The sequence below is a fragment of the Patiria miniata genome, unplaced genomic scaffold (genome assembly GCF_015706575.1).
Source record: "Patiria miniata isolate m_02_andy unplaced genomic scaffold, ASM1570657v1 HiC_scaffold_22, whole genome shotgun sequence".
NCBI lineage: Eukaryota > Metazoa > Echinodermata > Asteroidea > Valvatida > Asterinidae > Patiria > Patiria miniata.
Window position 1 is genome coordinate 18,659,699 of NW_024037061.1, and position 22,654 is coordinate 18,682,352.

The following is a 22,654-nucleotide window of genomic DNA, read 5'->3' on the forward strand; positions in this document are numbered from 1 at the left end:
TTATTCCACCAGAGTTGGAGATAACTGTTTTTTTTTTTTTTAAAGTGTTCTTATTTTTTCATATTAAGTTATTCTGACTTTTCTTTGCAATGATCACACACATGTGAAGGGGTACAAGCCTGCTAGACTGATTCTCTGACCTTACAATTCCCCATTGTGTATTAATTGCTTCGTTTCATCTTAAGTGGGGTCAGGGAACCAGACTACAAGAACATGATAGGTTTTCTTGGTTTTTCCAGCATCTACATGTACAAACCAAAAACATGAAACAAGTCAGTTTAACAATATTTTATATAACATACCGGTACTAATCCTCCAAATCCATTCTGAAAAATTGCAGCAAAAGCAAATGTTGTAGGGCCTACCGGTACATTCCCTTTAAATGCAATAAGCGAAATGTTGGAAATGAAAACAGACAAAATAAACCATTCTCAAATTTACACCTCAAAAAAACCCCAAGTGATTCATTCTTCACAATAATTGACTCAATCAAAATCTCGTTTGACTTTCAAATTTACTCATGGACATGATGAAAATGTAATTTATATCTGGAACTCACTCAGCTGGATAGAACATTCCACCATCTGTAATGGGTTCTTCTAAAGCAAATCTGAGTGACAGCAAAGGTGTTTCAAGGGGAAATGCTTATCACTTTTGTTTGACTCACACTAAAGTTTTACGAAGACTCAATTTGTGCAATTTTAATTTTGCAATTGTCTGACGTGATTTTTACATCGGTTTCAATAGTACATGTAGCATACATCCTGTTCACTCTGGATATTTTGTTAGAATTCCATTTCCAAATTTAGATTTTCTCTGAAGGAATGCTGTTTGCACGATAGGATGCATCCTAAAACAATTCCACCAAACAAGAAAAGTTAGGCCTTGATGTTTGTCTTGCCTTCCTTGTGTGCATTATATGGTAGGCACACACACTTGTGGCTTTCCCTTGGGTTCAGAACATAAATTGCTAATGGCATGAATGGTATGCAGTGTTTTGTGCATGGATGATACTGTGACAGGCTTTACTTGCACAGACTGACAGATTGCCAATGCAACCACAAGTGGGGGGGGGGGGGTTCTAGCCACAAATTGTGCCTGGCTGCTTTGGGCTGAAAGGAGCAAGGCCGCAAGCAACACAATCATAGCAGTTCTACCATGGAGGTAGAACACATTGCGTGTCTTCCTAAAAAATTGTACCAGCTATTAGTCCAAACCCTTGCAAACTATAGGCCAGTTAATAGAAAGTTATTTCAGAACAAATAAGCAAAGTTATTTGCAGACATTTATATAGTCTCCAGGATCAAATTAATTTGGCCAAAAAGTGGTCTTTCTTATTAATTAAAATTAATTCAGTGTGTGACTTGGGCCTTGATAGTTATTTTTTCCTCGTGCAAAGTAAATGTTGGAACATCATCAAGGGCCGTCATTATTTCAATCATCAATGCTCACAGAGCAACTTTCAACCAATGTAGGCCTACATGAACATATGAATGAATGAATGGGAAAATGTATTCCTCCAACATGAATGCTAGACCTTAAAATGAATAATCTCCAGGGATAACATGTGCAGGTACATGTACATACAGCAATTAACCCTATCAGTTCGGAATCCTCCAATTCTACTTCATACAATTTTGCACACAACATGCACCTTTACATACCGTACATACATGTAGGTTTGCCTTTTCATATCACATGGTTTATTGATTGGCTCTCCCTAAAACCAAATTGTTTTGCTCAGCAGTCATGCGGAAATCGTGAAAAATGGACTGCAAGTTGCTGTGTGTGTACAAATTGTTGACCACCCATGACCACACAAAAGTCATATAAAAAACCCTGAAACTTCTCATATTAAAATGCTGGTCCTATAACCAACATTTTAAAGGGAATATACATCATTTGCTTTTGCTGTAATTTTCAGAAATGGATGGAATTGAGGGGTTAGAAATATATAGCAAATATAGTAACACTGACTTTTTTTGAGGTTTTGGGTTCGAAAATGCTATAAAAACCAAGAAAACGATCATTTTCCTGTAGTCTGGTTCCCTGACTCCATATAAGAAGAAACAGAGCAGTTTACATCCATTGGGAAATTGTAAGGTCAGGGAACCAGTCTAGCTGGCTCGTACCCGTTCATAGGTTTGTAATCAATTGCAAACAAGTGCGATGGTCAATTGGGGCCAGTATTTGAAAAAAAGCCAGTTGTTTCCAACGCTGATCGGCCGATCAGCGTTGGAAATTGATACAAAAATACCACTTTTCTTGAAAATGACAGTATACCGGGTGCCATGATTTTACAGGATGCTTTACACTGTCATTCACTAACAGTCCAGCAAGGTATTTCAAAATGATTTGGTAGTTTTATATTTTGATGTTTGCAAATGTTGTATTTTCCCTTTAATGCAGACATCCTTCATGGATATATGCACATTTTTTTACAAACCTAATGGTTCGCAACTTTGTGCAACGTACCGGTACTGGGGTACTTTATAAAATAAGCAACACTTTTCAAACAACATTGTACAAACATACATTATGTTGTCTCCAAAATAAGAAGCATGTTCCCTGAACAGGAATCATGTTGAGCTGTCTCCAAAATAGGAAACAACTGAAAAACTCAGGACTGTTTCCATATCAGGAAACATTTGCAATACCTGTTACCCGATAGGCCTATGTCTCCAAACTTAATTGGAGATGCTGCATGATGTTTCCTATTAAATACAAAACATCATAAATGACTGGAAAATGTGTCTCTTGTTCAGGAAGCATTGTTTCCAGCTTTTACATGCAACATTTTGTAATCCATAACTTTAGGTAATGTGGTAATGATATTATGCCACAAAATATTCATAATAAATGAGTTAATATTTCCTCAAAACGACGTGGTGGTGAAGTCCGGCAGTCACAAGATACACCCATTTGAAATGTTCTTTGCATAAAAAAAAAGTATGTATGTATGTAAAAAGGTGAAAACCCAATAAAAGGGTTTTTTTCACATTGGAGATCACTCCCACTTTTATGCATTATTTTGTTCATACATGTTTCAGTTTTATTTAACATTAGTTTTATACAGTTTATTAAAGTGATTTGTTTCCCATTATGGAAAAATGTTGCCAGATCTGGAAACAAAACGTTTCCTGATTGTGCCTAATTGAACTACATGTACAAAATGTACTTTAATGAATATGCTGTTAATTATCGAAAAGAATAAGTAGAATATAAACATCCACACAACTATCCTTTTAAAATGGGGCATTTCTGTTTTATTTTTGTGTAAATGCTTGTAAGAACTACTTTCAGGGTCCACTTTTGCGACCCAAAAAAGTCGGGATGTTCATGCCAGTTGTGATGTGTTCGCCTTTTGCGGAAATGTAAGAAACCACATTTGTGCATTGGTGCTTAAAGGGAATATACATCATTTGCTTTTGCTGTAATTTTCAGAAATGGATGGAATTGGGGGGTTGGAAATATAAAGCAAATATAATTACACTGACTTTTTGGAAGTTTTGGGTTCGAAAATGCTATAAAAACCAAGAAAAACGATCATTTTCCTGTAGTCTGGCTCCCTGACTCCATATAAGAAGAAACAGAGCAGTTTACATACATTGGGGAATTGTAAGGTCAGGGAACCAGTCTAGCTGGCTCGTACCCGTTCATAGGTTTGTAATCGATTGCAAACAAGTGCAATGGTCAATTGGGGCCAGTATTTGAAAAAAAGCCAGTTGTTTCCAACGCTGATCGGCCGATCAGCGTTGGAAATTGATACAAAAATACCACTTTTCTTGAAAATGACAGTATACCAGGTGCCATAATTTTACAGGATGCTTTAGACTGTCATTTACCAACATCCTATTAAGGTATTTCGCAAAAACTTGGTAGTTTTATTTTTCGATGTTTGCAAATGTTGTATATTCCCTTTAAGTGACATACATGTACAACGTGTATCGAACATTGACTGAGACGACAGGTAAAATGTATTTGTACATTGGACTCATGTCCGATGTAAACATTTTCCATCTATTCTCGGGAACGGTAAGACATCAGGTTGGTTTCCTAAATCAACCAGATGTTTGAACTAAGTGAACAATCAACAGCATGAAAATTTCATGGATTTTTTAGGACACAGCTATGCCCCTTTAACTACATGTACCGCATGTTAACTCAGTGTCACAGTACTTAGTGTGCCATCATCTTTATAATGAAGCAGTGTCGGAGTCGAGTACTCAAAGCCGAGTACCGAGTTCTCTGAGTACTTTAGGGGCCGAGTCCAAGTACACTGTGACGAGTCCGAGTGCAAAGCACCGAGTACGAGTACATTCAAGGCGGAGTACTGGGCCGAGTACCGAAGTCCGAGTCTGAGTACAATACCAAAAAGTACACACACAAAAATAAATAAATAAATAAATAAATAAATAGGCAAGTAAATAAATAAAAGAAAGTAAAACACAACTAGAAATGTGTTTGTGGACAAACACTGGGCTATTTCGACCGTTTTAGCAATAACTGCCTCAAAGGAGTTTCATCCAAGTTGAATGAACAATTCCATGAGTATTCTATACATGGTGGTCTAACTCTCAGTGTCTATCGGATGTTTTAAAAAAAATGACGTCATGATGACGTCACACATTATTCTAAATTGTCTGTATCTATGACCTAACAAACCTATTACATGTACAAATAGAATTTCGAATTTAGCGCATTCCATTGATGAGAGGCTTAAAGGTCCAAAAATTGAATAATTCTTAGATAACATGATGAGGATAAAATCACAATTTTAGGATTACGTCACGTGACACCTGATGACATCATGATGACGTCATGGTTCAGCCTGAATCTTCAGATGGTGGTTTAAGTGTATGCCAGGTTTGAATTAGATCGGGTCGTATATTAACTAATTTTGGGTAATTGATGAAAAATTTAAAATGATGTGGTCATGGTGACATCACTGCAGATTTTGCTTTTATCTATACCTACCTACCCATCAAGTTTCACAACAATCCAACATACCCTTATATGTGAATAAAAAAATCACGTTTTTGATGATGTCATGATGGCGTCACACGTTTTACAAAATTTTGTGCATGGTCTATCTTTCACCTAACAAACCTTCTACAAAAAGAATTCGAATTTACCTTGTTCCGTTCATGAGATATGAGTAAAAGGTCCAAAAATTGAATAATAATTTAAAAATCACATGATGACGTCATAGTGACGTCACAACAATTTTTGTTCATAACTCTTCCCAGAATACCTGCATACCAAGTTTTAACCCGATCGGACTTCCGGTTCTGTAGATATAGGGTGTTAAGGATGCATTTTTAGGATGACGTCACGTGACACGTGATGACGTTATGATTTGGCCTCGGGCTGAATCTTCAGTTGGCAGTCTAAGTGTGTGCCAGGTTATAAGTTGATCGGATGCGAAAAAAGTCCTAAAGTCCTGTGTAGAACGAAAACATGTGTTATCCAATGGGAAAAAAAATGGAAAAAGGGGGGGGGGGGGGGAAACAAGAAAAAAAATAACAAAGCAGGGTTGGCTGATTTAAATCACCTTGATTTAAATCACTGATTTAAATCGGTATTTAAATCAAATGATTTTTTGTAATCATTTAAATCAACTGATTCCACTTAATTACAAAGTGTAAGATGATGTTAACACATTCAAACGCCCCTACTTCATTAACATCGGCTCAATTTAGGTTTTGCATAATTACACAAAATCATTGTTCTGAGTAAGTCAAGATCTGATTTTAAAAGGTTTTCTTCAAAGCTTTTAATTTTAAAGAGAGCACACTCACGTCTGCTTTAATCATTCCTTGATCTGTTTACAGTAATATTGTGAATCAACTGCACTGGTGTAGGCTTACATGAACCATCAAGAAGTGTATTAAAAGTCCCAATCAATAGCCCTAGTCCTAACATTTCTCCCTACAAATTTAGATTGAGATTTATATAAAACCAGAAATACCGTTTCGGGATTATTCCCAAGCAAAATCCTACCTTGGGAAAAATCCTTATATGGTCTCACTGGTAACGACTTGAGTTCTAGGTTGCAATGGAATTGATAAAAAAAGAAATGTACTCGATTTGTACTCCCGAGTACTGGGGTCGAGTACTGAGTCCAAACCAACGAGTCCGTGCCAAAATTCGAGTACAAAGAATCGAGTACGAGTCCAACTAATTTTCGAGTACTGATAGTCGAATATGGGCCGAGTAACTGAGTGTACTTGAGTTGTACTCGGGTACGAGTACTCCAACACTGTAATGAAGCCAAAACTTTTTTGTTGAAGTTTAATTACAATACCCTAATCACACATCATGTTATATTATTTAAAAGTGTTTCCATAAGAAGATACATGTTTCCTTAACTGGAAACATGGCAGGCATGTTTCCAAAAATAGAAACAATCAGATGACTCCAGTTATGGAAACATCAATAATGTTCCCAAATCAGGAAACATTGAAAGCGTTTCCAGAAGTGGAGATGCCTTAACTGTTGCCTGAACAGGGAACAATTAGATGTCTCCAAAATTGGAGACACTTTACAATGTTTCCCAAACAGGGAACATCCGTGATGTAAAAAAAAGAGTGCTTCCTGTTCAGGAAACAATAATTTAATTTCATCTAACTGTTTTGACCTGCAATTTTTAATGATCTATATCTTTATATAACGATATATAACGATAAATCAACAATATGGTATTTTTGTCTAATAAATGACTGAATAATTTCACAAAGAGCCTAAGCGGTGAGGTGTTGCAGACTAAAAATATGAGAATTTGAAATATTCTTTTTTGAAAAAAATATATGTAAAATTAATAATTTAAAAAAATTGTTTTTTCATTTTGTTCAATAAGTGATATCGAAAATATTTTATCTTCAAAAATAATTTTTTTCAATGTGCTTAAAAAATTATGAGCAAAATATGATATTTGTGATTTGTATCCTGTTTTGGAAATGTGTTGCCTGATCTGGAGACAAATTAAATGTTCCCTAATTAGGCAATGTACCGGACTGAGTGATGCCAAGCATGGCAACGATTTGGGGCAAACGTACACACAATGTACATGCCCCCGTTTTTTCTGGCCAATGTGCCAAAACTGTTTGGGTTAATAAAATTTGAATACAACGAAATAAAATAGCTGCTCAAAAATACTATGCCAAAAAGTCAAACTTTTGTTTCAAGGTGTTTTTGTGTGTGGTCTGAGATTAATACGAATATAAAACTTTGTACTGTTCGCACAGTTTTAGGACGCAAGTTTTATTAACCTTCGACTCAAGTCGAGTCGAGTCTACTGATGAGAGACTCGAGTCCAGTCGAGTCAATTACCCATTGGGACCTGAGTCGAGTCAATTACATTGTAAATCATTGACTTGAGTCATTACAACTCTGATTCATTGTTCAGCAAAGTTGTGTGCTTCACAGCAACATGAAATATGCTCTTATTGAAGGGTTTAGAGGTGAAATGCCCCAAGTATGACATCACCCCAACTACATTGTATTGTTGGGACCACTGCCATATTTTGGGCTATAGTTGGGACCACTGCCATATTTTGGGCTATACTTTGGACCACTGCCATATTTTCGGCTACAGTTGGGACCACTGCCATATATTGGGCTACAGTTGGGACCACTGCCATATTTTGGGCTATAGTTGGGACCACTGCCATATTTTGGGCTATAGTTGGGACCACTGCCATATTTTGGGCTATAGTTGGGACCACTGCCATATTTTGGGCTATAGTTGGGACCACTGCCATATTTTGGGCTATATTTGGGACCACTGCTATATTTTGGGTATAACAGGCTTACCGATGGTTTGATGGTGTTCAGGTTGTGGATTTCCGTCTTCATTTTTGCCACCTTGCTCTACTTGTACAAGTGTCAGCTGCATCTGTAGGCGCTTGAGCCTTTTCTCCAACTCGCTCATCTGACGGCCTAAGTCCATGCTGCAGCGAGATGGCCTTCAGCACCTCCACCAGGCTGAACTCCTCATGCAGGCCCAGGCTGCGGCCAGGGAATAGGCTTTGAAACCTAAAAAGAAAAATTAACATCTATTCAATTAATAAAGTGTCAATTTCATTTTCTTGAGCAACAGTTCCAATTTCATAACGTTTATCCAAAAACTTATTACGTAGCTCCGCCAAGGAGGCTACATGTATGTTTGCACCAGCGTTAATTGGTTTGTGATTTGGTTGGTTGGTTGGTTGGTTTGTTGGTTATGGACCGATTTTCATGAAAGTTTTTGCGGGAGTGGTCTTTGGTACAAGTACAAATCGATTGGATTTTGGAAAAGATCCAGATCTACATGTTCATCTGGATGCAGGATTTTTTTACAGATTTTTTCACCCATCATATGGAAAACTTTCAACGAATCGCCCTGCGTGACCCTCTTTGTGTGCGTGGCACTGACCCTGTATCCCTTATCACCCACCTTATCTAACCACACAGGTCAATGGACTAGACCATTTTATACAATGGGGGAGTGGAAAGGTAGACCAACACAGGCATACATACACAAAATGTCTGAGTTTAAGGATTTGTTTTTGGGTCTGCATGCAGGATTTTTTTTAAAGGATTCCTCACCATAAATACGAGTATTTCTTTCAGGTGAACTGACAATAAGGCGGGAATTGTTTATCCTTGGTCATGTTGGTACATGTAGGTTTGCACACTCTGAGTGCTTTGCTCTAAATTGAATTAAAAATAAGGAGATCCATATTGGAGTGAGTACAAAAAGAAGGAACATTGATAAAATCACCATGCGAGTAGACACATGATACATGTCACAATATGACACAACAATGTTGCGACAAGAATTAAAAATTGGGATTTAAATCGGTGAATTAAATCAACGCGATTTAAATCAGCCAACCCTAATAGGCATGTAAGGGTGTGTGATTCAAGTCACTTAACTATTCTAGCAGGCAGAGAATGAAACATATTCTGTACTCAATTGACAGAGAATTGACAAAGGAAACATAGGTGTGCGATATGTGAGTTCAATACGTAACAGTTTGACAAAGTTAAGTGAATCATTGTGTTAAGATTATGTGGTCCGCACTGGCGCAGCGCTGGCCGGCCACGCCCTTCGACTTCTGCCGGCCCACATTGCAACATGTACACCCACGTACATGTATCACCCCCTTTGTGACATAGTGCGACACCGGTTTTGCCACTAACAATATAATGAACCATGTATGTCAGTCGGATCAGAAAACCCCAAATTTTCCAGTGCGTATGATGCCAGAAGGTGCTAATGACTCCTTGCATATTAAATTCTGTATTTTTAAAGCAAAAATCAAACAAATTACCTTGAATTTGGAGAGTTTTATTTCCTCGTATAAACTTTTTCTTTGACATAATTTACAAGTGTTGTGTTTGGTATTGCTGGAAAGAGCAAGATTTTGTCTACAGAACTGACCTAAAGTATAAAGGTTAGGAAATACCAAGAATGATGACGCTTAAGGTTGATAATATTCACGATGGCGACGGGCAACATCGGCGGCTAATTGTCATGATTGTTACATGTATGCTCATTTTGATTGTCACTGATTGTGTAATTCTAGTTTGTTTGCACTTTGCACACATTTGCATATCTAAATGACGTCTGAAAAATGCTAAACTTCTTTTCTATGGCTAGTATAAGTTAAGAGGGTTCTAAAGCATAAATAAACAACAAAGTCTAAATATGAAAATGAAAACTTGACAAAGTTCTATATGTTTGGGTACATGTTCCAAGTGTGGCCTATATTTACAGAGGAAGTCAGGTTGTACAGCAAATTGGCCACATTTGTGGGGCTGGCTATCACGGATGGTGCCTTTTGTCAGATTGTTAGCCCCATAAATCATGTGGCTTAAATACTGGACTACCTCTGCACTACATGCATGACATGTGGCCTGGGGGTGGAATGGATGGTCCCATTGCTATTTGTAGGGGAGCCGAAAATCAATTCAAAACGAAATTATTTTGTCATTTAAACATCACCCCACTTATCTGAGCTACAGTAGTGTGATCTGTGATCGCTTGCTTAACCCTCCTGCTATTTAAAGGGAATGTACATGTACATCATTGGCTTTTGCTGTAATTTTCAGAAATGAACTATTTGAGGGGTTAGTATAATAGATCAAATATTGTTACACTGACATTTTTGAAGTTTTGTGTTCGAAAAGGTTGGAAAAACCAAGAAAAACAAAAATGTTCAAGTAGTCTGGTTCCCTGACTCCACAGAAGATAAAATGGATCAATTTATAGATGATGGAAAATTGTAAGGCAAGGGAACCAGTCTAGCTGGCCTGCACCCGTTCATGAACATGTAACCAATTGCAAACACACATTTGGCTGAAAAAAATGGTAAATTTGGAGCAGTAGTTGAAAAATACTTAGGTTTTTCCAACGCTGATCGGCCGACCACCGTTGGAAATGTATACAAAAATACCATTTTCTTGAAAATGACTTCACACCAGGTGCCATAATTTTACAAGATGCTTGAGACTGTCATTTACCAACATCCTAGTACCTTACTAGTAGTAAGGTATTTCGTAAAAACTTGGTAGATTTATTTTTCGATGTTTGCAAATGTTGTAAAACTTGTATATTCCCTTTAAGAGGTCACCAATGGTCAAAATGTTTGTATCTCACCTCCTGGCATACTGTGTACAAACCAATGGGGGTCTTGACCAATATGAACCAGGCTGACATTGACAACTCATATTTCCATGGCATAGGAATAATTTAATAGCAAAAACCATTGAATTCCGTACCTTCAGAGGACTGACGATGATTACGATCTTTTACGACGGTTTTCCAAAAGCATGGCGTCTTTGCTGTAAGTTCGGCCAGTGATCAGTCTTGATGTGTAACATAAGGAGATTCCTTTTCGTGAGAAACCGTCAAACAACAACCGACAGTTCTTTCGAGAATAAGGGAGCGCAAAGTAAACTCGCAGCCGCTGCGCACGTGTGTCTGACAGCTGTCTAGGTTTCGTTCAATAGAGGGCGCGCCACATAAATAGTGGTCTCCACCTGTATGTCTATGGTCTCCACGTGCATGTACAACGCGCATCATCAACACGATTGAACAAGACAAACTCGTTTTCGATCAACTACTCAAGAAATATAACTATGTATTAAATTGAAATTTCGCGCACTGAGTTTCCACGATGTGTTACATAAGGAGATTAAATATCATGTGAAAACATGAAACAACAAATATAATATGATCGCAACAATGTAGTGTTTTAAACGCGAAAAATCGACGTTGACTACCATTCGGATTGTATTTGTAGCGCTCGTAATAGCTTCATTGTTCGACGGTTTCTTATGAAATTAAATCTCGTAATATTGAACATTATGACAAATAAGTGTACGAAAATTCAATGTAATACTGCTAATACATCATGTTTTTCTTGAGTTGTTGTCCCCCAAAATGAGTTTGGTGGTGGAGATCGAGACCACTATTTATGTGGTGCGAGACCACGAGGGGTACAGACCTGTAATTAAATTGGCCCATCATTGCCTACGCGAGCCAAATCACAATTTGTGTCCCTGAAATATACTTTGCTATTAGAGCAATTATTGTGGGCCATGAAATTGAAGGTTTATAGAACAGAAGAGCAGAAGCCGTGCACGTGACTGCACGCTTGTATTTCTGTGGGTTTTTTTCTGCTATAAAATTCGAATCCGACTTTAATAATAACAGTTGCAGGGAAAAAGTCGAAAACTGTTGAAAAAAAAGGGGGGGGGGGAAATGAAGACCAGGACAGGAATCGAACTACGAACCTCAATTCAGAAAAGAAAAATAACTTTTGTGCTATAAAATTCGAATCCCACTTAAACAATAGGGCCTAACAGTTATAAGGGGGAAACAATCGAAGAGTGTAGAAAAAAAGGGAAAAATGAGGGCCAGGAGAGAAATCGAACCACGAACTTAATACTGAGAACCCTACGCGTTTTCGTCATAGTTTCTAACTTTGCGTGCATGACGTCATCATTATAAAATAATTGAGGTCTTCATATAAAGTACACACAGGCACGTGGAACGGAGATATTTTCCCACTTCATGTAATAATGAATTATTAATAAGTAAATTGATTCCTTTCAGCCAAGCCCGTTACAAGGTTTGTGGTTAAATCAATACATGAAAACCTTCGAATAATGGCGCGGTATCGATTATTGGTACAGTATACCTTAAGCCTGAAGTGATGGACAAAAGATGGACTTCGCAACAACCATAACCGCGATAAACAAGTCACAATAAAAAGTTCGCCGTTGCACACTTTTCACTCTCCTGCGGATCACAGAACGGGTTTAGGCGCCCATGTGCAGCGAATGTCAGTCGGTCAAGGAGTTCGCGGAAACGCTTAAAAAGAAGCAACATTAATGTCCTTCAACTGACGTGTGACACTTTATGCGAAGCAAGCAACGACTTCCCTTCATCTCTGTGTGGTGTGCCTAAGCGTGCCAAGACTTCTCCCTGATCCAATACCATCATTTCAGAGAATCAAGACCGTTTTCAACATCTAAAGGACCGCACTACGATATCTCGGCTAGCGGTCACTTGAACTGGCGGTGAATTGAACTAACTGAGAGATAAGTCCGTTGTTAATTAAACACTCCACACTAATCGTTGTTGTTTGTTTTCGCCACCCATCTTACGCCCGCCCACAATCAACGAGGTTTTAGTTGATGCTGGTAGTTACGAATGATAATAGTTGGATATCTACAAGGTTGCTAGTAGCCGTAAAACGCCGCCATGAACAATTGCTCTCACATGGATGTGAAAAGTACAATTTGAGGTAAGATAAGATAAAACATTTACGAGTTACGAAAGAGTCTGTCACGTCAAGTAACATTTTCCAATTTTTCTGAAATATTATAATGTTTTAAGTTTGTTCCCCGAAAATTAAAAATATATACATTTTCGAAAAGTCAAGTTATCCCTTTCATTTTTTGGGCGATATTTGGTCCGAACCCTCTCAGTCAGTCGTTGACGTTGTAAAATCAAATGCTACCGGAGACCGAAGGCCCCTTTAAAAAGAATTCCCCGAAATTTCCCACCTGACAAGGAACTAAAAGAAACGACCGGTGTTGTAAATAAACACCCAAACTGATGAATGAGTATCGTGGGGTTGATATTTCCTCGTTTCCCTCTGACAATGTGAGTCAGAGGTCCCAATAGGGCAAAGGTATAACCATGAATTATCGAGAACTGTATTCAATAATGATGTGTTCTGTGCCGCAAGGTATAATGCGCCGGGAAATGTGTAATAATGTGCATCATAATCTTGAAATAAATGGGGGGGGGGAATTCGCTGTGTTAAAAAAAAAAAAAAGTTTAGCGCGCGAGTCCTAATTTGTGAAATATCGGTATACAGATTTTTATCCGTTAAATTGGGTATAATATTAATTGAGATTGCTGTGGCTTTTTCTGAGCATGTGCTGACTCTGGGGAGATACATACATGTATGTTTTTAACTTACGTCGCAAAAAAAGATCAAATTTCGGGAAACGACATGCGTATGAGACGTGGAGTGAAAACATTTCTTTTGTTGGTGTTCTGTATGTTGTTTTTTCTGGCTACGGAGTTCACTGTTGGGTGTTGCTGCTCAATCAGGTGTAAGGACATTAATAATAATTGGCCACGTGTTCAGCTATTCTCCCCGCGTTTGGTGTATTTCCATGGGTTCTTGGCGGGAGGTTGGAGGACGGACATCAATAAGTCAGCTAATTCCAGGATACTATTTATCGATGGGTTCGTTGCTCGCAAGCCCATTGTGACACAAGGTTTTCTTCAATGGAAGTTGTACTCCAGGCTCGTTGTCGCGTTCTGCTTCATGTCTTTGCAATTATTTTTTTTACTCATGGATACTCGTGGTACGGTGTATCCGTAATGCCAACGAGTGACCGGTTCTTTACAATGAAAAAGCACCATCAAAGTGAGGAACAGTGTAACTTTTATTTTAGAAACTGCCCACCCGGAAAAATCTTATTGTGTGTTACGAAAGCGAAGGAAGGTTTCTCGTGTTTTTTAGGCAACAAATTAATATTAAATGGCACAATTAATGTGTTTGTGTTCAAATTTCTGGTTTGGCTGCTGCCTTTGAAAACGCGGATCCCTGTAGCTAAGTGGATTTGTCGATAACAATTACATTGTGTCCATTCGCAGGCGAAACCTTACGACTTGAAGTCAAGTCTGTAATTTGGCCGGGTTTTGGTCGCCCGTGGACAGCTGAATGTCACTCAACCGTGCCTGGCCGCTGTCAGTGATTGGCAGGTCTGCTACCAATGTGATAGTGTTATCGTCCTTGCGTTGAATTAAAGTGATACTAAGGCTTAAATAATAATAACATTAAACATTTGTTTTGATTGCAGGATACTGACATCATCAGATTATGCAGCAGCATTATCAATGAGATACAAAACTTCACTTAACGGATAAGCAGTGAGTCAGATCAACCAAGGATACTTGTACAAAAGTTGTATTCGTCTATACAAGCTGTTTTCCTTTGACTTGTTAAACAGAAGGTCGTCGCCATGACTGGCGGACCGGGCAGCACCGAGCGCCACTACCGTCGGCTGCTGGACAAGCTCAAAGCCCGCTCCAGCCGCATCTTTGTCAAGGCCCAGATGCAGAACCGCACGCAGGAGCAGAGATTGAAGAAAGTGGTCAACGTCCTGGAGAAGGACCGGGACCTCTGCATCCGCAAGTCTCATGAGGGGATCTGGCGAGTGTCGTCTAAGGAGTGCCCCATGCCGCGGCTGGCCAAGCCCGAGGGGATGCCATCGTACCTGGCCCGTCCCCGCGCCACGACTCTCCCCACCCCGGCTGAACTAGCCACCCTGCTTCCTAAGAAGAGAGTCAGGGGACAACAGCGCTATGCGTCTCACGCTGAATCGGTGGCCACCAGCAAACCGCCTCCCAGAGAATACAACAAGATGTCCAAGAGAAGACTGTCCTCGATGAGATCAGATCAGCTCCAGATATATCACTATCGGAAGGTACTGGAGGACTTTGAGGAGGCAGCGGAGGTTTTCCCAGAAGGCGATGGGGCAGACGAGCATGCGACTGCCGCGGGTGGCACCGGAGAGAAGATGGAGACACCGACGCAGGGAGACAGGACTGATGGGAAGTGGGCAACGCCGGTGACTAGGACAAAGAGCGTTATCAGCGAGGCAAGCAAAGCCCTGGCAGACAATGAGAGCACGGCAGCGGCTGAGGAATCAGTGAGAATGGTCATGAAGAAGCTCGGCATGCGTCCTCAGTCCAGCCCGATGTCTTACTCCCGAAGACCGCGGCCAAAGAAAAGACGCCCTCAGACGAGTGTCGGTACCTGCGCCACCATTGCCGAGCAACAACTGGACTCCAATAGCAAGGTGCTGCGAACCAATTACCTGGACATGTACAAAGTGCAGCTGAAGAACCACGTCCGTCGCATGACTTCAAAAGGTGAAATGCCAGCGCCGTCTATACGCATTGATGACATGTCGCCACACCACGGCCACTGTGATGAGCAACCCAAGTCGGGTCTTGACATGAGCGTCCTCTCGCGGGCGTCCACTCCCACCAAGGCCCCTTCGCTGGCCCACAGTAAGTTCTCCTCGCCAGCCTTTTCGCCCGAGTCACGTGGGATCAGTAACAATCCCGGTGCCAAGAAAGAAAGGCAGTCCACCCTCATGCAACAGACTGCCTCGTCCACATCACGCTCAACACCGAGACGTCAACTGCGCAGGGTCAGCACGCAGATCATGCATGCCACCACCTTCGACACGCTACAAGATGAGGTGCAGAAAATGCAAAGCTACCGCAATTTCCGGCGGGAGTCTCTGCAGACGGACGATGTCGCCAACCTTCAGGACTTGGAGGACGGAAAACTGTTTGAAGAGATGAAACACTGTCGGTACATCAGGTGGGCCAAAGCAGACGAAGCTTTAATCGAGGAATCCAGTGAGAACGAACCCTTACAACACCAACTTGCGCTTCTGACCCTAAAGTACGCCCCTCAGGTCCAATCAAAGAAAAGTCGGAACGAAAACACATGACCAGACGATTTATACTTCACACAGTTAATTAATTGGCAGTGTTTTAATTGGATTAAAATTTATTGGATTAAACATCAAATGTTTAATATTAAAAGAACACTTCTAGTCTTCTACTATGTTATGAATTTAGTTAGACACGTTTTTTGTTTAAATATCCATATCTAGCCGAGGTATGTTCCTTTGCTCAGACAATCTACATGTACACAAAATATCTTTCGATTATTAAAATCAAATAACAATATAAATGAAAGCAATATGTATTTTGTTTTGCAAACAACTATAAAGCCTTTTTATTCGAACTTATTTCAGCAGAAAATGTACACACATCTTACAAAATAAACAATTCAACGTACCGGTATGTAGTTTGTGTGGATAGAAAAATTCGTTCAAATACTTTTGACTTACAGTCGTTAAAGGTTGCACATGTGCATGTTTCAAACTGTACAATCTGATCTGCAAATTATTCAAGTGTCAAGAAAATCATTTAGTTCAAAATACTCAATCCGCAAAATACCCTTTAATCCTTGACTTGCATTGACTTATTGGATTAAACTTTCAGTAGTTCCAATAAGATTTCAAAGGTTATAACAAATATGGGTAAACTTTTTCTGAGGTGCAGGTCTTACTGCACGTATTGTTTTAATGATTGTGCACTTTCATCTGGAATGTGCCATTTTAGAATCCAAAGACACGTTGTCCACTAGACATGCTAGATAATAAGTTTCACATTCCGCAGCCATCTTGAAAACAGCGCCACAATGTGACTTAAAGCAAGTCGAGGGGAACAAATTTGTAAAAGAGGTACCGGTAGGTCACTGCCACATTGCAATTTCTGCTTGATATACCAACTTTTTAATGCCAATTTTTGAGCCTGCACTGTAACATGAAAGACTAACAACTTACAAGAGAATGTCAAGACAGAAATAATCACAATTTATGTATTCTTGGCCTACAGATTCCCCCTCCCTTTTTTTGGTAGCCGAAAACTTCTTACTAGTTCTTACTTTTTATTTTATATAATTTTTCCCCAATCCTGGGATTTGTAGAGATGCCTTTCCAAATCCGACTTAAGTTTAACAAAACGGTTTATTTTGACTTCCCATACACTGTACATGTATGTGTGACTGCGAGTACTTGTATTCACGTTTATGTGTGATAGTGTTGGATTCGGCTACAACATTTAAATACTGTACATGTACATGTAGGCCATGTATCCCAAGTGACTATTTTTTTTGCAGACAGTTAACAAGTAACTGGTTGAAAATTGAAATTAACAAAATCTGGCAAAGAAATATACAATACTTATTATGTCTTTTACGTACAGTTGACTCTTTCAAACAAAAATTCTGGTCATTGAAAAACCAATCTTTTTGTCTAAAATGAACCATGCATTATTAATACAATGAATGTTTGTGAGTGCAATGGTAAGAATAATTTCATGAGGTGACAGATGAAATGTTCCATTCCACGAGGCGAAGCCGAGTGGAATGGAACATTTCATCTGTCACCGAATGAAATTATTCTTTCTATTGCACGAACGTGAAACATTCATTATTTGTTTTATATAACACCTGAATAAATCCTCGTCATCTGATTGGTTGACTTTTAATAGCCAATTTATTCAAGTTAAAAATTGTTTGACAAGTTTGACAAGTTCAGAGTTATATTTAATTTATGCAAACTGTTCAACAGGTTGAGAACTATCATATTCAATTTATCTCAATTTAAAACTTTTCCATAAGTTTAGAACTTAAACAGTTCAAGAAGTCCAGAACTTTTATTGTATTGCCAATTTAAACACCACAGCGCCACCTTCAGCAACATGTGCAGTAACAGTGCAATGGTACTTCTAATCACAGTGCAATAGTACTTCCATTGCACTGTGCGCTGCGCGCCACGCGCGCGCTGTGCATTGGTACAAATAATTCAATGACATGTGATCAACGATCCACCAATCAGATGACGGGGATTTATTCAGGTGTTGTATAATTCCTAATAGGGAACGATTTTGGTTTATAGGACCTATAATTTATTTTAATGCAATCCTTGAAAGTATACCTTTGTGTCCCATTAAACCTTATTTCCATTTTTGTTTTTGCAATTTCCAAGGGTAGGCCCATTTGTTGCCTTTTTATGTTAATGCAAATGAGCAAAAGTGTGATGTAATTTCAGGCATAAACCTCAACGTTACTGCTACATATATGTACATTGTACTTCAGCACTACAAGTTGTCAGAATTTTAAATGTTTTGGCAGTAAGCCAATGAGCAAACTTTTGTCACAAATGTTTTTAATTGACATAGGCCTACAATGTAATTTGAACGCAACACCCCTAAACTGAACAGTGTCTTCCTGAAATGACAACACAGCAACATCGCTCTCAGTTGTCCAGAAAAGCATGGAAAACTTTAAATGTGTAAAGAAGTGCACTTTTTAATAAAACAGGGATGCCAAATAGTTTTCATATTTGTTCCTAAAACAAATTAATCTCATGACCCCTTAAATACAGAGATTTCTGATACCACATTATGGCTACGTCATGCGGAGTTTACAATGTACACATGAATCTACTATCAGTCATTGTATGGTTACTCAAGAAAAAAACACAATTGAAAGGCCAGAATGAAAAGGGGCGAATCATCCAGGATTGACACTGCTTGCATCTAGCCAAAGTTCTTGATGAGACCACACCACTAAAGCTTCAATTGTGATTCTAAACTACAGGGTGTCCCCCCACAAAAGAACCCTCAAACTCAAAGTACCCTCTTTGTTACAGCTTTTTAAAAGTTTCTCAGAAACATTGATACATATTTGAAAAGTACAGTTCATCAGCCTTTCAGCAAAAACAGAAATCTTTCCAATCGAGCTCTGTCAATTCATACAAGTGTCGCTTTTTCATATTGTCCGCGGTCTTACAAATGAAATTGTCATTTGTTAGGAATGTGACGGATTTGGGGTGAGGGTAGTTTTGCTTTCTTTGACTTTTAAAATATTTCTCCCTTTATATGGTTCTTTTATGTTTTTTTTTAATTTGTTTGTAACAAAGGTCATTTCCTGTTTTTGGAAGAAATGGTAGTCCTGAAAGTGAAAAAGACTTTTGTTTAACTTTTTAGATGTTTAGGCTACTGTTCTGATGCCCTATACTTGGTTGTTTCATGGATGCAACTTTTGAACCTTGTTCTCATGAACGCCTAGTCCGAGTATCACTTGTTCTCCATGGAGCCCTGTCTCCGGTAAAACGTCTGATCTAAGCATGCAAATTTCTGCGATCCCGCGCACCAGACAATTGGAGTCGACTTTACTAAATCGTGACGTCATTTCATTCCGAAATCTGGACTAAAGTTTTTGATTGGTCAGTTCGAATGGCCGGGCATAGATCTGTAACACCTCGACAAGCTTGGCAAGGCATACGCGTATCGCATACATGTGTATTATAAATACAGAGTCCATGACCGCAGCCTTTGTTTGCTCAATTCACAGTGAATTATTGTCGTGTCTAGGTTTTATTATCGATGTCTATGACGCGAAAACGGATGAATGAACAAAGACCCGATATAGAAAGCACCTGCTGATTGGTCAACATCTAGAGGTCAAGAGGCGGTTGTCTTGCATAATTAATCAGCGATTCTGATCACAGTCAGTGGCCGTGTCACGCACACAGCCCTGTTTGATCTCAGTTTCTCGTCCCAAGGTCAAGCACGCATGGCCCAAAAGTGTACGCGAGATTTTACAAGATTTATTCGAGACTACAGAAAAACACGAGAAGTGCCTGGATACATGCACTGTTTGGCCAGAATGGCTAAATAGGTGAAAATTTGAAATCGTGTGCTTTACAAGTATTTTGATAGCAAAAATAACTGCTTTTGACAAATATAAAGGGTTGTTACGGCCTGTCAAACAAAATCATATTTTTTATCAACAAAAGCGAGGGCCAATAGTGTTTAGGTGTACATGTACATTGGATTCTTAAAAAAGACCGAAAGAAACGGCAAGGCTCAGTAGATAGAGGAAAGTATACGCTTCATTTTCATGTGAAACACGTGCAGGAGACTTCTAATGTTTGGTCCAAATCGCCGGTTGAAAAATGAAGACTTTTGCAAGATTTCATGATTTGCAATCACATGTACGCGTGTAAATGAACGTACACATATGTAAGTACGCAGACATACGTTGGCCTGAAAACATTGTGAATAGCACGTGCGAACGTGCAATGAATGATTTATGAATATTAAGCAGGCCATACTCGAGCTCGACCAATCAGTGGGCATATGGGTCACAAGGTCACACTGTGTTTGAGTTCCCTTTTCTATGCTTTACAATGGCGACGATCTTTTCGCGTTGTGAAAAATGGAAGTTGTTGGAAACTTTACATGCATTACATGTACATATGTAGGTGTACAATGTACGTCGAATTCTTAAAATACATGTATTAACGACATCACGTTCACAAGTTTTTTGTAGATGAAGGTTCATTCTTTCCTTTGATTACCTCAACATTCGGGAGACTTTCGTCGTTCTAAAAAAAAAAACCGGAAATTTCTTGACCTAATTTTTAGTCGATTTGTCCGTGAAATAATATCGTCAAAATGCATCGAAATCCTTTTTTTGAGAAAAAAAAAGCCTTGATGGATGTAATAAGTAGGTCTTTAAGTAACTACCAAAAAGAACTTCGTTTGTTTGGATCGGTTGTGGTTTGCCCTGAAAATTCTGAATTTTCTGAAGCCCTTTTTACGGCCATCGTTTGCTGGCCTCACGTTGCTGTCAGTTCTGTAGACGAGAAAATAGAGCAGCTACGCGTGACACGGAAACTGACTGATCAGATATCATAGACCCTTGCGAAGCAAAGGTGTACTACATAGACTAATGGACGCTGTGGACAAAATGAATATATAATTTTTGCCACAACTCAACAAGTCTTGAACCGATTGAAATTATGTTTTCAGTATATTAAAGCTAACAAATTAAGGTTTTATGGACAAATCAAAATAAAATTGACTTTGCTTTATAAAGCTGTGACAAAGAGGGTGCTTTGAGGGTTCGGTTTTTGGGGGACATCCCGTATATGTATGTATATGTACAATGTATGTAATTTCTAATTCCATTAAAAGGTATAGAGTAGATCATTTGCAGCTATCCAAAAAGTAACTGACAACTTATAGTCGTAACGCTTACTTGGTTTAAAGATGGGATGGCTATAACCTCCCTGTGAAATTATTCTTTCTGGCATGCTGTCATTTTGAAGAAAACAACTAAAGATGGCCATTCCCAAAGATGAGTCAAGTGACGCATTTTTGATATTATTCGTTGGTTCAGGGTGCGAACTCGCGTAGCTGCAATCTGAATAAACTGCACTCACAGAGCTTAAAGTTCATCAGGTTAGTTGTTAACCTGTTCACACCGGATGACATGCATGTCCCCAAAGGTTTTGCGATATTCAGAACGGATGACGGATAAACACGCAGGGAGCGAGGCCGGAAATATGAGTGTGCTGCCCGAGGATGATGGCTTCAACCCGCCTGGCATGAGGTCGAGTGAAAAGTAATCCCGCGCCTCGTTCCGTTCCTGTCAAAATAATCCCGGCGTGAACTGGTTAAGCATGTCTTTAGATTTTGTGCGCTTTTGTTGCTTCAAAAGAAAACAAAATTTACAAATGACAAATGATCTACCCTACCTTTAAACAAGATGATCATAGAAGTTACAAAGGCCTGCACAATTGATCACTCTGTCATCTATGGCACAAGGGTTATGGGCAATGTATTCTGAGGAATACGAAACCGTTCAGTCTCCAGATAGCTCACTCGACATGTATTCTGAGGTTTCCCACCTTTTTAGTCAGCGCTGTGTTCCAGCTGGTAAACATCTGTTCCTTAGAAGGCGTTGGTGTCTCTAGATGAGCACCATGAAGCATCAGCTCCTCTGGAAACCCTTTATCCACCATGTACTGGTCCTGAGGCACGACCAAATCCAAGACGTTTGTGACGATGTCCTTATCTGATGCTCTGCCTCCCTACGATTTTGACTCAAATCACGATCGACACTGCCACAAGGAGTGCACACACACAAGTAACTCAGCAGTGCTGTGTGATGTGTTGTCTGAATTGGTCCAGGCTTGTACATGGACGCTGTACGAAGATCTTGGCACTGTTCAAGACTCCTCGAAACTGCTTAGTACACAGCGTGCCTTGGAAAGGCTCTCTGTAGATTGGCAGTGTTTTACCTCGCTGAGCACTTCCAATGCCGTGCCAAACTCCGGAGCCAAGGATTTAGCCCATGTCGATACTATTCGGCTGCAGTGCCCGGTTGATACTTGGAACCGGTCAGCCAAATCTGCGTTCCGCAGGCCCATGTGCTGCTTCATTAACACCATCAGGAAAAGGTCTTTAGACTGCAGTTTCCTGCATGGCCCATACTTGACGGATGATCTAAGAAAAGAAAATGTGATACATAAACATGTTGATATCATTCGTTAAATATACATACAAATCGTCACCGACACCACGAAGTAACACTCTACCGTGTTAAACCATATTTTTTTCTGATTTTCAGTTTTTTTGATTTTTAAACATTATTCATCAAGGCCTACCATTGCACGAAGTTTCAAAGCTTCAAGA

At 39.3% G+C, this 22,654-nt stretch overlaps 2 protein-coding genes across 5 annotated transcripts in view; one reads left to right on the top strand and one right to left on the bottom strand.

Moving 5' to 3' along the window:
* LOC119730296 overlaps positions 1-22,654 on the bottom strand; it is a 47,783-nt gene that overhangs the window by 23,077 nt on the left and 2,052 nt on the right. For 3 of the 4 annotated variants that reach the window (XR_005271355.1, XR_005271354.1, XR_005271353.1), the window contains 2 exons: positions 21,715-22,465; positions 7,816-8,037 (listed from right to left, as the gene is read on the bottom strand). Coding sequence is in view for 1 of the 4 variants with exons in the window: in XM_038203114.1 (XP_038059042.1) it covers positions 22,189-22,465 (277 nt within the window). In the remaining 3 variants the exon portion in view is untranslated. Of the gene's footprint in view, positions 1-7,815; positions 8,038-21,630; positions 22,466-22,654 lie in introns of those variants that run through there. The other variant, XM_038203114.1, reaches the window with a different exon arrangement.
* On the top strand, positions 12,263-16,756 carry LOC119730295. The gene is made up of 2 exons (XM_038203113.1): positions 12,263-12,800; positions 14,377-16,756. The coding sequence occupies exon 2, from the start codon at positions 14,539-14,541 to the stop codon at positions 16,042-16,044; it is 1,506 nt and encodes a 501-aa protein (XP_038059041.1). The 5' UTR covers positions 12,263-12,800; positions 14,377-14,538; the 3' UTR covers positions 16,045-16,756.

Bases quoted from the DNA above. Each gene is read 5' to 3' on its own strand.
- LOC119730295 (XM_038203113.1), top strand. From the start codon at position 14,539: ATGACTGGCGGACCGGGCAGCACCGAGCGCCACTACCGTCGGCTGCTG.